The 16093-nt window shown below is 36.7% G+C and overlaps 1 protein-coding gene and 1 pseudogene across 6 annotated transcripts; both read left to right on the top strand.

Annotated features, from left to right (window-relative positions):
• The first annotated feature begins 884 nt into the window (after positions 1 to 884).
• Positions 885 to 15021, top strand: LOC143643196 (olfactory receptor 8C8-like). 6 transcript variants are annotated; one of them, XR_013156178.1, is made up of 4 exons: positions 909 to 1713; positions 3190 to 3231; positions 8607 to 8743; positions 14975 to 15021. XR_013156178.1 is itself a non-coding variant. In XM_077111954.1 (1 exon), exon 1 carries the CDS (start codon positions 894 to 896, stop codon positions 1863 to 1865), a length of 972 nt encoding a protein of 323 aa, XP_076968069.1. In that variant the 5' UTR covers positions 885 to 893; the 3' UTR covers positions 1866 to 1910. The 6 variants fall into 6 exon arrangements, 1 of the variants encoding a protein (XP_076968069.1); XR_013156176.1 differs by having other exon boundaries at positions 14879 to 14985; XR_013156177.1 differs by lacking the exon at positions 14975 to 15021 and adding an exon at positions 14182 to 14264.
• LOC143643194 (olfactory receptor 8B3-like) lies at positions 14198 to 15153 on the top strand (annotated as a pseudogene).
• Positions 15154 to 16093: the final 940 nt, after the last annotated feature.

Below are 16093 nucleotides of genomic sequence, written 5' to 3'. Positions count from 1 at the left end.
GTGCTCCTTGAACTTCTTTGAGAGTTGTGCTTATGCCAGGTGATACTGAGGGGATACCACAGAGGCCAATGATCCTTTGCACCGGGGATTAGGAATTTTTTCTGTGAAATAGCAACTGAATAGAACACTGAGTCCCAGAGGATCCAATATTCAGTCTATGATACAGGATATAAACACAGGCTCAATAATTTCTACCCTCAAGAGGCTCATCAAACTTGAGAGAAAATCATGTGGGAGAGGATAATTCTCTGCACTTCTGATCAATCTCTGCAGATCTATTGGACGTGAAGTTCATTCCAATTGGAGTCAGTTGACTGTTTGGGAGGCTCAATAAAATGTTGTTCTCCTCTTTGCAAGCAAAGAGGAACTTCTAGGCAAATTCTCACATGGAAATCATGACTTATTCTCTAGCATACCTCTTCTAACATTTTGAAGACAGAAGGCTATGCCGATGACTAGTGCTTCCCTCATAATTAGAGAATGCTACCTCACCCCACTCACAACAATAAGTATCAGTGAGGTCTTCAGGCAAAAGTATCATCCCTGATTTATTAATTTCTTTCCAACCCCATAACTTCATCAGTCAAAGATTCTGGGAGAACAATCCAATCTTACATGAGACTGAGGGAAGTCTCCCTTAGAGGGAGAAAATTCTGAGACATTAAGAGATCCACCTGCATTCTCCTCTGCACCCTGACTCCAAACTGAGCAGGGGAAAGACCATCTGGACTATCAGGCATGGAGAATCTCCTCAGGAAGTCAGGCTCCTGGATGCCTTCCTGTGTGTCTTCAGGCAAGCTTCATCTTGTAAACCAGCAGATCCAGAACTCGCTCTGGAGACAAAATCTGAGGGTACGTCACTAAGGTCACCTTTACCGCTGCTTCTAAAGCTTATGCCCCCCAAGTCAATGGCTGTGGGAAATCACTCTTCAGTGACTGAATTTATCCTTATGGGATTCACAGACCAACCTGAACTCCAGCTGCCCCTGTTTTTCCTGTTCTTGGTGAACTACGTAGTCACGGTGGTGGGGAATTTGAGCTTAATTAACCTTATTTGTCTGAATTCCCACCTTCACACCCCCATGTACTTTTTCCTCTTCAATCTGTCCTTCATTGATCTCTGCTATTCTTTCGTCTTTACCCCAAAAATGCTCATGAGCTTTAATTCAGAGAGGAACATCATCTCCTTTGCAGGATGCATGGCTCAGCTATTTTTCTTCTGCTTCTTTGTCAACTCTGAGTGCTATGTGCTGACAGCCATGGCTTGTGATCGCTATATGGCCATCTGTAAGCCCCTGCTTTACACTGTCACCATGTCCCCTCAGGTGTGTTCTCTGCTGGTGTCTGCTTCATATGTGATGGGGTTTGCTGGTGCGATGGCTAACACAGGATGCATGATCAGGCTGAAGTTTTGTGATTCCAACATCATCAGTCACTACATGTGTGACATCTTCCCCCTGCTCCAGCTCTCCTGCAGCAGCACCTATGCTGATGAGCTCGTGGCTTCCATTATTGTGGATATGGTTGCCATAGTATCCAGTCTCATTATCTGTATGTCTTATGCTCTGATTCTTTTCAATGTGCTTTACATGTCATCAGCGAAGGGCTGGTCTAAAGCCTTCAGCACCTGTGGCTCCCACTTATTTACTGTTGGCCTTTTCTATGGATCTGGGCTGCTCACTTATGTCAAGCCATCATCTGCTGGGTCCTTGGGTCAGAAGAAATTTTTCTCAGTGCTTTATACCAATGTGGTGCCCATGCTGAACCCCCTTATCTATAGCCTGAGGAACAAGGACGTCAAACTTGCTCTGAAGAAGACCCTGAAGAGAATAACAAACCGAGGAAAACCAGTGGTTCCACCTTAGTCCCTGCCTCCATTGCTGTGCCCTTTTCTCCTCATCATCTTATTCCTTTTCTGCATCTCTTCCTCTTTCCTCCTAAAGCCTCCTTTGAAGAATTTTCAATCTAACATATTTTCTCACTTTCCAGTGTAACCATTTATTCTTTCTATATTTACATTTCATTTATACATTTATTTCTTAGAAAAAAGTTAACTGTCGGCCATAATGTGTGTCACATCCTTTACAAATACTCCTGAAAGATAAGTCTCCTCATCCTGTTCCCTAGTTGATGAAATGACTATGTGTCTAGATCAAGGTCACACAGTTAATGTTGCAGAACCCAGCGAAGGAATGAAAGGAAAGAAAGGAGATTGTGAAAGAAGAGAGACATTTTAGAGAGTTATTTCAGAATGAGCCTGAGGGTGGGGTCATCATGGAAATGATGTCTTCAGCCAAAATGACTGTAGCAGAGATGGGATTGTCAACCTCTAAATACACACATGTCCCCAGAAAGGTTTAATTTCAGAGGGGTTCAGAGAGGGTCAGACACAAAGTAAGATTTCATCACAATCTTGTTTATGATAGTGATCATTCCCTGTGATGATGAGGCTATGGAGGGTTTGGACAAGTATTCCTGATGAAGCATGTCACCATCTTCATAGTAATATGGACTTTAAAAAGCCCATTAGAGGTTATCCTGGAGGTTATTCTTATGCATTAAGTAGATATCACCTTGTTGTTCAAGATGTAGTGGAGAGGCTGGAGGGAACTGCCTGAAAATGTAGAGCTGTGTTCCAGTAGCCATGTTTCTTGATGATGATTGAACAATGATATAGCTTTCACAATGAGACTCTGTGAATGTGAAAATCTTGTGTCTGATGCTCCTTTTAGCTACTATATCAACAGAAGATAGAACATATGGAATAAAAATAAATAATAGGGGGAACAAATGTTAAAATAAATTTAGTTGAAATGCTAGTGGTAAATGAAAGCTAGGGGTAAGGGGTATGGTATGTATAATCTTTTTTTTTTTCTCTGTAATCGTTTTATTTCTTTTTCTGTTGTCTTTTTATTTCTCTTTCTAAATCGATGCAAATGTTCTAAGAAATGATGAATATGCAACTATGTGATGATATTAAGAATTAGTGATTGTATATGTAGAATGGAATGATATCTTAATGTTTTGTTTGTTAATTTTTTTTAATTACTAAAAAAAGTTTTAAAAAAAGACCATTAGATATTATACAATTATTTTATATTTTATTAAAGCAAAATATTGAAGTTATTCATGGTAATTAAAAGTGGTGTAAAGTAGGAATCCACAAATTTTGTTGTTGTGTTTTTCTAGGTGCATGGTCCGGGAATCAAACCCAGGTCTCCTGCAGAGAAGGCAAGCATTCTACCCCTGAACTACCCATGCACCCTCACAAATATTGCTTTTTGATACACAAAAATAAATTGTTCATAAAAAGGTTCGGTGGCAGAATTCTTGTCTGCCATGCCAGAGACCCAAATTCGATTCCCAGAGCTTGTCCATGCCAAAAAATAAAAATAAAAAATAAATTGTTCACCACTAGTTTAATTGTGGTTGGGGAACAATGTCCCTCAGAACATATATATGTCAGGGAATGTAATAAATATCACTGTAATTTCTACCTTCATCAGAGATATCATGAGTTTTAAAAATTTTAGTGTTTACAATCACCTTAAAATGTAAAAATCACCTCTCGTGTGCACGGAAGGTTCAGTGGTAAAATGCTCACCTTCCATGCCAGAGACCCGAGTTTAGTTTCCAGACCATGTACCCCGAAAAAAAGTATTAATGCTTGTTAAAAATATTACTTAAATCTGATTAAGATTGTTAACCCTGGAGCTAAGCATGATATATTTACGTGTATTTATTTTTCTCACCATCATAATTCTTTTTAAACCTCAGTCTCCTCAAGCAAAATCTGAATGCATACTGTATACTTCTATCCTTCTTTTGGCTATGCCCATTAAATCACCTGGTTAAATAGCTTAAAATTGGTTTCAATCTTGCTCTAAAGCACATATTTCAAAATTTCACATTTCTATAGATGTCAAATAAGGCATATATCACCGATGTCTAAATTCTTGGTACTTAACTGAAAATATCATGTGAATTACATACACAGCACACTTGTGATCTGAGGACTATGCTGCAGTCACGAGCACTCCTGGTGGATTTTGAGTTGGCAACAGCTGGCTAAGTTCTGTGAAGTCAACAAGTTTAATTCACAGTTGAACTTATATTCTAATCACTTTAAATTTTTTAATTAAAACCACATTTCATAATACCTAAAACAAACATTTTTTTAAATTCAAACTTTGTTTTTCTCTGATGTTAATATAATAAGAAAACTAGATTCTAAAACTTTAGAATATATAAGGTTACTTATAGGTATTGAATATCTGGAAGTTTTATGTCTGTAAATTGGTGAGTGTCTTCAAACCATGGATACTGTCATATGTATGTTTCTTATCCTTTTGTTATAAAATAGGTATGCCATAAAATTTTTAAACTGGAAAAGTTGTTTTACATTCATCCCCATATTAAGATATGTTAAGGACACTCAGCATCAAGGGATTGAGAAAACCTCGAACAAAAGGGGGAAGAGTGAAATGAGACAAAATGTCAATGGCTGAGAGATTCCAAACGGAGTTGAGAGGTTATCCTGGAGGTTATTCTTATGCATCAAGTAGATATCATCTTGTTAGTCAAGATGTAATGGAGAGGCTGGAGGGAACTGCCTGAAAATGTAGAGCTGGGTTCCAGTAGCCATGTTTCTTGAGGATGATTGAATAATGATATAGCTTTCACAATGTGACTGTGCGATTGTGAAAACCTTGTGTATGATGCTCCTTTTATCTATGTTGTCAACAAAGGAGTAGAACATATGGAATAAAAATAAATAATAGGGGGAACAAATGGTAAAATAAATTTAGTTTGAAATGCTAGTGATCAATGAAAGCGAGGGGTAAGGGGTATGGCAGGTATAATCTTTTTTTTTCTTTCCTGTGTTCGTTTTATTTCTTTTTCTATTGTTTTTTTATTTCTTTTTCTGAATTAATGCAAATGTTTTAAGAAATGATGAATATGCAACTAAGTGATGATATTGTGAATTACTGATTATATATGTTGGTGTTTTATTTGGTTTCTTAATTTTTTAATTAATAAATAAATTTTTTAAAAAAGATATGTCAAGGACATGTAAACTATTTTGCATATAAAATATTATCATTATTTATACGTTGTTCTTTAGCCTATCAGTTTTGGCCAGGTACAGTTGGAGTTCCAGCCACATGGTCTGGAAGGCTGTGGCCTTCTAGGAAGTCAGGACTGGAGGGGCTCTGATATGACAGCACACCGTGTCTCTGTAAAGCAGGAAGAACAACGTGGAAACCACAAGCTCACTGCCCCATTTAACAGCCAAACCATAGAGCTCCTCTATCACCTGAAGGCCAGCTATAGCAGGCACATGCAGAGGGGGCAGCACCCATTGTGGACAAGTGCCCTCGGGGCTGCTGAGGGGCCCCAGGAGCACAGTGTGCAGCCTTAGGAACTGCAGCCTCCATGATGGGAGCCAGGATGGGGTCCTGATGGTTCCTGCTACAGGCAGGACCCCAATCTCAGTCTCTCTATATCAGGCACATCACCCCATTTCCAGCTGTGTCGTTTTAGTGGAATGTAAGCTAATTGCACTTTGACTTCTCTAATAGTTATCAAGGCCTTTGCAAATTAAGGCTTGCTTGTTATTTCAAAATATTTGAAATTAAAAATTAAAATTTGGTTTCAAATTGTTTAAACACTTAATTACTCAACAAAAGAAAAGAACTTTTGCATCATTGAAATCTGATTTCAATTGTTGTAAACTTCTCAACTGTTTTCAAAATGATTTTGAACTATATTACTTTTGCATTCAATAATTCTTATATTTTGTGAGTGTAAAAATGTTGTGGGTATAACATTAGGAACTCTTGAGCAGTCACTGTTTAAGCACAGAAAACCTGAAAAAACTTTGTTTTAGAGGCAAACAAATTTTCATTAAGAATTATGATTTTTTTAGTTAGAAGTATTATCTAAGAAAAAATGAAATAATCACAATTCTATTTCAAGTTACAAGTGGATAATTTAAAGTTTTGAATAATTCATTGTAATAAAGTCTATCCAGAAAATACCTATTTTTAAAATTTTACCATCTATCATAATTTACATATTGAACTATTCACAAATTATACACTTATAGTTTAATGATTTATGCAAAGAAATCAATGTAATCTCCATGAGGTCATAAAATAAATTATTACCAAAATATTATTTTATTCAATATTTTTAGCAGTTTTATTAATTAGATGTCTGAGTCCCAATAATCTAGCCCAAGTATTCCAGATATGCAAGTTGTTAAATAATTTGTATAGTCCCACATGCCCCAAATCAGGGTAAATCAGCTGGATGCACTCACTATATAGTTCAACTTTGGTGAAATATTTGTTTAAACATGCTTTTAATGTTAAAAATGTGATATGCTTAATACTGTAGTTATGTGAGCTTTTTTCAGGTTTACTTCTATTAAATGTTTTATAGGCTTATTTTAATTTACACAGAATCATTTAAATCATATATACCTAATCTTTTGCGGAGAAAATGCCTAGATGAGATGAGATAGATAGATATGTAACCTGCATTCCTTTCTCCTATCTTTTTATTAATATCTACTCATATCCAGTTGTAGGATGTGTTTATGCCACAGGATCTTGAGAACCTTTATAGAACATATTCCTTGGAACATTTTTTTCTTTTATCAGGTTTAAATTTTTCCTAAGTTAAAAGTCCCCTTTAGAGGGAACTGCCTAGCAACATTATCAATGAAACAGCAATTTATAATTGAAATGTGTATTTGGTGAGATAGAGACCTAGTTAGACCAAATAGCACTATTTCTTTATTTATAGGGAAACTACATATAGATTAAATTTCATGTTGTAGCTGTTTGTTGTAGATGGTAATTCTTATTTTAGTGAAATTGAAATTTTAAGAAGGCCATTTCCTGAGGACCCAGAGTTCCCAGTCTGCTATGCCATGATTTAGGCCATGTAGAGAATGTATCTAGCAATTTCTCAGAGGCAGAAAACTTTCCAATAAGTGCATATTTGATAGAACATTCAATATCCCCAATAATGTAAACTCCAGCTTTCTGCCCTTCTCTTGAAATAATACATACACAGGTAGATTGAGGGAGGTAGTAGAACATATTCTGTATTCAGTTGTCCAGAAATGTTATTGTTCTTTACGTTTTCAAAGAGCATTTTTGTTGCTTTGGATCTACTCAAAAATTTCAACTTATAGAAAATTTGAGCAAAGGAAATGTATGCATTCAAATGAGGTTAACTTGCATTTGGCTGGCAGGTGGAAATTGAATGGACTGGTCACATAAAGGACTGACAGAGTCCCTTTCTGTTTCTCTATCTTTATTCTGGTTCTAAGAGAGAATCACAGTCAAGCTAGCCAATTCTTTTTTTTTTAATTTTTATTAATAAAACCAATAACATACAACACAAACATTCTTGATGTATGAATACTCCATACTTGGTGTGCAATGAATGGCTCACAATATCATCACTATAGTTGTATATTCATCACCATGATCATTTCTCAGAACATTTATATCACTCCAGAAAAAGAAATAAAAGGAAAAAGAAAAAACTCATACATACCATACCCCTTACCCCTCCCTCTCATTGACCACTAGTATTTCCCTCTACCCAATTTAACAGTTGCTCCCCTATTATTTACTTATTTTTAATCCATATTTTTTACTTATCTATCAATACCATAGATAAAAGGAGCATCAGAACAAGGTTTTCACAATCACACAGTCACTTTGCAAAACCTATATCATTATACAATCATCTTAAAGAAGCATGGCTACTGCAACACAACTCTACAGTTTCAAGCACTTCCCTCTAGCCTCTCTAATACACCTTAAACTAAAAATGGGTTATCTGTATAGTGTGTAAGTATAACCTACAGGATAACCTCTCTACTTTAATTGAAATCTCTCAGCCACTGACACTTTATTTTGTCTCATTTCTCTTTTCCCCCTTTCAGTTGAGAAGGTTTTCTCAATCCCTTGATGCTGAATCCCAGCTCATTCTAGGATTTCTGTCCCACATCACCAGGGAGGTTTACACTCCTGGGAGGCATGTTCCACATAGAGAGGGGGAGGGCAGTGAGTTTGCTTGCTGTGCTGGCTGAGAGATAGCCCACATCTAGCCACAAAAGAGGTTCTCTGGGGGTGACACTTAGGCCTAATTTTAAGTAGGCTTAGCCTATCTTTTGCAGGGATAAGTTTCATATGAACAAACCCCAAGATTGAGAGTTTAGCCTATTGATTTTGTTGTTCTCACTGCTTGCAAGAATATCAGGCCTTCTCCAAATGGGGAAGTTGAATCTTCCCATTTTCTCATCATTCCCCCAAGGGGACTTTAGGCTAAATGATTCTTAATATGTCCTACCTCTGATCTAAAGCCTTATTGTCTACAGTCAGAATCATATTAAGATGGAGAGCCAGGATTGGTTCAAGGATACCTGAGAAAAAAGTTTAGTGACTCATTTTTCATCCACTAAACAGTTGTGGAGTTACCAAGGGGATTTAAAAATTCCATTCATATCATTAATTTTTCTTAAGTTGAGACTCTTATCTAATAGGCTGCATCCTGAATTTCTCTTTTCTTACCTAATTTAGAGAGCCTAGCAGTTTCAATATTACTTATGATATATTGAGAAGATCCTAAATAAGAGATAACCAAGAAGAAGCTTCCAAAAATGCCACCTAAAATTGAAATTTCAGAACACTTAATTTTCACTCTTATGCATCAAAAGGTAAGTACACAAACGATCTTTTTCATCTCTATCTGTTTGGGCTTTTCCTTTCCCCCACTCCCACCCCCATAAAAAAGTAACCATAATTGTACAGTAGCAAAATAGCACAAGTCACTGGAGTTTGGAGGCATTGCTTATCTTGAGCAGTGTGCTGGTTTGAAACTGTTATATGCCCCAGAAGAGCCATGTTCCTCTAATCCAATTTCCTAGTGGCAGACTTCTTGTGGGTGAGTCTTTTTTATTAGGTTGTTTCTGTGGAGATGTGACCTTTTGATTAGATGAAGATGTGACCCTGTCCATTCAAAGTGGGTCACAATTAGTTTACTGGAGTTCTTAAAAAGGCTGACATGGAAGTCAGAGAGTTCAGATGCTTGGAGACAGAAGCTCAGAGAGGAGGCCACTGAATTCAGAAGCTGAAAGCAACAAAACATGGGCGCAAATAGCCAGTAGACATCAACATATATTGTCTCATGTGACAGAGAAACCTTGGAAGTGAACTGCCTTTTTTTTTCTTTCAAATAAATAAATAAATAAATAAAACACTTTTATTGATAAACCTTCACACATAAACAATCCATATATAGTGTGCAATCAATGGCTCATAATGTCATCTCATAGTTATGCATTTATCACCATGATCATTTTTTAGAACATTTGCATCACTCCAAAAAGAGAAATAACTCATACATCCCATCCCCCTTGCTCTTCCCTCTCATGACCACTAATATTTCCATCTACACACATTATTTCACTCCTTAACCCACCTATTAATTATTTATTTTTATCCATATGTTTTTACTCCTCTGTCCATACCCTGGATAAAAGGAGCATTAGACACAAGGTTTCCTTAACCACACAGTCACACTGTAAATATCATTATACAATCATCTTCAAGAATCAAGGCTACTGGAACACAGCTCAACAGGTTCAGGTACTTCCCTCCAGCCACTCCAAAGCAGCATAAACTAAAAAGGATAGTTATATAATGCATAAGAATAACCTACAGGATAACGTCTCAATTCTGTTTGAAATCTCTCAGTCACCGAAATTTTATTTTGGTCTCATTTCTCTCTTGATCCTTTTGGTCAAAAAACCTTTCTTAATCCCATGATGCTGGGTTCTGGTTCATCCCAGTAGGTCTATCCCATGTTGCCAGGGAGATTTACACCCTTGAGAGTCAAGTCTCACTGGTGGGGAGGGCCCCGTACTTTATTATGGCAAAGTACTCTCCAGCAGACCTCCTATTCAGCCAACCACCAGGCAGGGATCAGACCACCAGCTGCTGTTTCCTTCAGGAATGGGGGCAGGGCTTTTGTACCCAAGGCTGGAAATACAGACTATGTCCAAGTTTTCTCAGATTCTATGCCTCACTGCCCTGGGTTTTGAGATGTCCTCCCCTGTCCCATGGGTCTCCAAGCAATTGGGTTCTATCTCACTGCGGTGAGGGAATTTACATTCTGTGTCTCCAGTGGAAGGGATCACAGCTGCTAATTCTTTGCTTACCTGTGCTGTGTGTGAGACTGGTTGCGGGGGTGAGGAGGGGACTGTCTGCTCCAGTGCTGAGGTTTCCTACCTGACGTTTCTCTCTTCAATTCGGCATCTTTTGGGTTCTTCTCCAGTCCATACCTTCTTCCAGAGTGCTAAAAAATCCAGATTTGTCCTTTTTTTTTTTCATTGACTCCCTAGGGAGAGATTTTCGGTAGCTATTTATATCACCATATTGATGATGTCACTGGTTGCTTACAGTTTTAAGATTACACTTGAAAAGTTGCTGTTACACTAATAGTGGAATGTCTGGGTTACGTGAGAAGGTTTAACTTTTAAGGAATTGCCAATATGTTTCCCAAAGAGGTCCTAGGGCTTAGATTCCCATCAGCAATATATGAAGGTTTGAGTTTTTTCCACATTTTCCTCAATATTTGATATTGTCTGTTTTTAAATTATATTCATTCTAGTGTGCATCTAATTTTGGTTTTAATTTACATATTCTAAAATAATAATATATTGAGCATCTTTTCTTATGCTTATGAGACATTTGGTGAAATGTCTAATTTAAATATTTTGCCTCTTTTGTAATTGAGTTATTTATCTTCTTATTAAGTTTAAAAAGTTCTTTATATTTACTTCATACAAGTTCTTTATCAGATACATAATTTGAAAATTTAGTCTCACTTTTTGCCTTGACATACCCTTTCTTAATTGTGCCTTTTAAGGAGAAGATTTTTTTAATTTTGAAGAAGTCTAATTTAACAATTTTTTTCTTTTATGGATGAGACTAGGATCAGGCTTTTGGTATCAGGTCTAAGAACACCTAATCCTAGGTTGTGATGGTTTTTGTTTGTTTGTTTTCTTTGAAAAGATTTACAGTTTTACAGTTTACAATTAAGTCTGTGATCCATTTTAAGTTAATTTTTGTATAAACTGTGAGATTTAGCTGGAAGTTCTGCTGTTTTCTGCCCAGAGAAATTTGACCTCTCCAGGTCCATTTGTTGAGGTGCTGCCTTTCCTCCATTGAATTGCTTTTGCACATCTGCCAAAAATGAGTTAGGAACGGGGTGCGAGGATAGTTCAGTGGTAGAATTCTCACCTGCCATGCAGGAGACCCGGGTTCAATTCCCAGACCATGCACTTCCCAAACAAACAAAACAAAGAAAACAACAAAAACAAACAAACAAATTTCAACAAAAAGATGTTGCAATAACAGGCTACTCACATGGAAAAAGAATGAAATGTGACCCCACCATTCAGCATACAAAAAAAAAAAATGAGTTGGGAATATTTAGGGCCTCTCTCTGTGTTCTCTATTCTGTTCCAATGGTCTATGTGTTTATCCACCTGCCGACACCCTACAGTCTTGATTATTGTGGTTATATCAAAATATTGAAATTGGGTAGACTGATTCCGTCCACTTTACTCTTCTTTTTTCAAATTTGTTTTAGCTTTTCTTGTTCCTTTGTCTTTCCACATATATTTTAGAATAATCTTGTCAATACTAAAAAAAACATTTGATATGAATCAGATCATTTTGGGTAGAAATGATATATATACTGTATTGAGTCAATAAACTCTTCCCATCAATAGCACAGTATGCATCTTCATTTATTTTTATTTAATTACTTTCACATGGGTTTTATAATTTCAACATACATATAGTATGTATTTTAATAGATTTATACTTTGGTGATTTTAAAAATTAACATGAAAAATATTATGTTTTAAATTTCAGTTGCCACATGTTTTTTGATAGTATAAAGGAATATGATGGATTTTTGCACGATGATTTTGTATCTTGTGACATTGCGAAACTTGCTTACTGGTCTGAGGAAGATTTTTTTTATTGTTTTTTGTTAATTTTTTATGTGTTTTCTTAATGTAATCAATAATAACATATACAAGGAGAAACACTTTTCTTTTTTTCTCATCCAGCTATCTTTTTTTTTTTTTTTTATTTTTTTTTATTTTTTTTTTTTTTTTTAGAGAGAGGGAGGAAGGGAAGGAAAGACAGAGAGAAGGAAGGAAGGATGGAAGGAAGGAAGAGAGGAAGAAAGGGAAACATCTTTTAAACACTTTCTTGTTTTTTTTTTTTATTATATTTTGTTTGTTTGTTTGTTTTTTTTTTTACATGGGCTGGGGCCGGGAATCTATCTTTTATTTTATTTTCTTGCCATATTTCACTGATTAGTATTTCCAATACTATGTTGATAAGAGTGGTAACAGCAGACTTCCTTGTTTCCTTCCAGATTACAGGGTGAAAGAATTCAGTCCTTCAACATTAAAGTATGATACTAACCGTAGTTTTTATTTTATTTTTGATATTTTTATCATTATTAAATGTCCTTCTTTATATCTGATAGTACTCTGTCTTGAAATCTGTTTTATATATTAATATAACAACTGCAACTTTCTCATGTTTACTCTTTGTATGGTATATTGTTTTTCCATTATTCACTTTCACAGAGAGTCTTCTGTCTTATTCCTTGGGGATTATATAGCCCCTGATGGGTAGTTAACATTCATTATCATAAATTAAGGTGCAATCACAGACACAATCTTTGCTCTGCAGGTCTCATCACTAAGGGAAGTCCTGGGGGGACCTATGCCTGGATTTCTAATCAACTCTGCAAGAATTATAAGGCCTAGGTAAATTCCATGTGCTCTGTGATAAGGGAGGTCTGGTGTCAAGGCTATATGTTTCTCTGCACATACCCTCTTGGCTAAAAACATGCTTTATACCTCAGAATTAGTCCTGGAACATTCCGACTGTGAGATCTGTTGTTAAACCCTCTTACCATTAAAGCAAGAAAAAGATTCTGTGAAGATATTTAGTCAGCTTTGATATCTCTGAAGCCAGTTCTTCCTCCAGGACAGTGGAGGTGAAATACATATAAATTGTCAGCCTTGAGGTCTCTCGGTAGAAACAGAGTAAGTTAATTCAAGGTTCTATTTTTCCCTGATATTCTCTATGTTGTTGAAAAATGATGAAATGTATTGTATGGAATGCCAAGAAACTCAGAGATGTGGAGCTCTGATTTTACTGCCTGTATTTTGGCCTCTGTGTAGGTTTCATACTGAGTCTTGTAGTGAGATAAATGTAGAAATATAGGTGTCAAATTCAGAATATAAAACTGTCAGAGGACATATGTCTCTTCTTTTAAACAGTATGGATATATTGTATGTATATATATATGTATGTATGTATTTATGAGAGTTTATAAATCATAAATATACAGCTTGATACGTTATCACAAACTTAACCTTTAAATAATCAGTACCCAGACAAATTAGGTTTCTCTTTCACACCCTACTACAAAAACCTGGGAGAGCATATCTAGCGCCCTTTTTTTTATTCTCTGTTCAGCTGGGATAGAACAGAGAAGAAAAATGCATAGAAATACGGAAGTGTATGGTTGCTATAAATTGTAGGCTCTCCTCTATATTTGGTGCCATTGTTGACTTAGTGTTCTCATATTTAAGTATCTAAAGATACCTTAGACTATGAGGACTCCCTTACAGGAAACAGAATGTCAGTATAGTCTCTATCCTAGAGAAATATCCTCCAGATTGAGTGTCTTCACAGGGAAACTGAGGTGTCAAGTATAGCAATGGAGATATGAGTAAGAACTAGAAATTGAAGGACCAGATCAATGAAAGGGAGAGATGAGGAGACATCCCAACTATCTGAGCTCATTCGCAGGTTGGCTTGTATCCCAACTCCCCATCACTCCATCTTCTAGGAAAAGACAGAAGGAATACTTCCTCACAAGACAGTTCATGAAGATAAAAGAAAGAGTAACTAACATGTTGTGGCATGTGTGTGGCAGTCATTTCATATCCCATGAAGCAATGGAGGATTTGAATTCTACCAGTCTCTCATGAGTGAAAGTTTATAAGGACAGAGCTGGATTCTCCATTAATGTAATTTCCTTCTGTCCTAACAGATTTCTGACGAGGAGAATGCTGACCAGAAATGACTCCTTAGTGACTTAATTTATTCTTGCTAACAGTTCTGGACTGAACTGATCGTCCAGAACTTCAGCAACCCCTCTTTTACCTGTTTCTAGTGATCTACATTGTCACCGTGGTGGGCAACCTTGGTTTGATTACTTTAATTGGGCTGAATTCCCACCTTCACATCCCCATGTATTATTTCCTCTTCAATCTTTCCTTGATTGATCTCTTTTACTCTTCTGTTTTCACCCCCAAAATGCTGATGAACTTTGAGTTAAAGCAGAATATCATCTCCTATACGGGATGCATGACTCAGCTGTTTTTCTTTCTCTTCTTTGTCATCTCTGAATGCTATATGCTGACCTCCATGGCCTATGATCGCTATGTGGCCATCTGTAATCCATTGCTGTATAAGGTCACCATGTCCTCTCAGGTCTGTTTGGGGCTGATATTTGCAGCATATGTGATGGGATTTGCTGGAGCCACTGCACACACAGGGTGCATGCTTAGACTGACCTTCTGCAGTGCTAATATCATCAACCATTACTTGTGTGACATTCTCCCTCTCCTCCAACTCTCTTGCACCAGCACCTATGTCAATGAGATGGTAGTTCTCATTGTGGTAGGTATTAATATCACTGTGCCCAGTTTTACTATCCTAATTTCTTACATTTTCATTCTCATCAGGATTCTTCATATCAAATCCACTCAAGGAAGATCAAAAGCCTTCAGCACTTGTAGCTCTCACATCACTGCTATTTCTCTTTTTTTTTTGGTCAGCAGTTTTCCTGTATGTGAAATATTCTTCTCCAGGATCTATGGAACAGGGGAAAGTGTCTTCTGTTTTCTATACTAATGTGGGGGCCATGCTCAATCCCCTGATCTACAGCTTGAGAAACAAGGATGTCAAAGTGGCCCTGAGGAAAGCTCTGATCACAACCCAGGGGAGAAACATATTCTAATTTGGAGCAGTGAAAATGTAAAGAAATGCAAGGACCTCAAATTCTTGCTGATCTTTTTCATGAAGAGACTTTGTTCATAACCATTTTGATTGTGCACATTGTTCTGTTCAGTGTGGTTTAATAGACTTGCCTTATTTTCCCTATCCTTACCCTTGTCTCATTCCTTACTATCTTATCACTTGTACCTCTCACAAGTTTACTAAATAATTAATAGCACGTTTATAAAAGAAACATCTGCACTGACTTTTTCCTTTATTGTTTTTACCCAAACTCTCTCCTGGTCTATCCCTAACCTGAACACACATGGTGAGTTGTGTAAGTCACCTGGGACATGGTGAGTTGTGTAAGTCACTTCCTGTCCACTTAAACCCAGGAACATCAAATGCTATAGAAACTTTCTCATTCTTCTCAATATTGTTAGTGACAAAGCCAAAAGGATTCCATGAAAATGCCTTCATTAAAAACTGTGTTTACAGCATCAAGTAGAACCAAATCCCTGAATATTTTTCTTTTTCTCCTATTTTTAATTCCCTTATTTTTATTATAATAGCTATTCTTGCTCCCTGTTGAGAATGGTCAAAACTATACCACATGCCACCCACTTCTGAGACCCTCTGCCAGCCCAGATCATTCAATATTGAAGAGAATACTTAATACTCCACATTTTATTGCCAAGAACAGCTTTTTTTTTAATTAAGGAAATTGTTTACAGAACATTCATACATAAAATGCAGGATTCTCATATTGCACACTGTATTAGCTAGGGTTCTCTAGAGAAACAGAATCAGCAGGAGATATCCATGAACATAAAATTTATTAAAATGTCTCATATAACCATGGGGACCTAGAATCCAAGGTTTGTAAGGCAGACCATAAGCTGGCAACTCTGATGAAGGTCCTCAGCAAACTCTCAGGAGAGGCTCTCTGGGTAACCATGTGG

This window comes from Tamandua tetradactyla, chromosome 8 (assembly GCF_023851605.1).
Source record: "Tamandua tetradactyla isolate mTamTet1 chromosome 8, mTamTet1.pri, whole genome shotgun sequence".
In the NCBI taxonomy this organism is placed as follows: Eukaryota; Metazoa; Chordata; class Mammalia; order Pilosa; family Myrmecophagidae; genus Tamandua; species Tamandua tetradactyla.
This window is presented reverse-complemented; position numbering and strand designations above follow the sequence as displayed.

Excerpts from the sequence above, each read along its gene's own strand:
- LOC143643196 (XM_077111954.1), top strand. The coding sequence starts at position 894 with ATGCCCCCCAAGTCAATGGCTGTGGGAAATCACTCTTCAGTGACTGAA.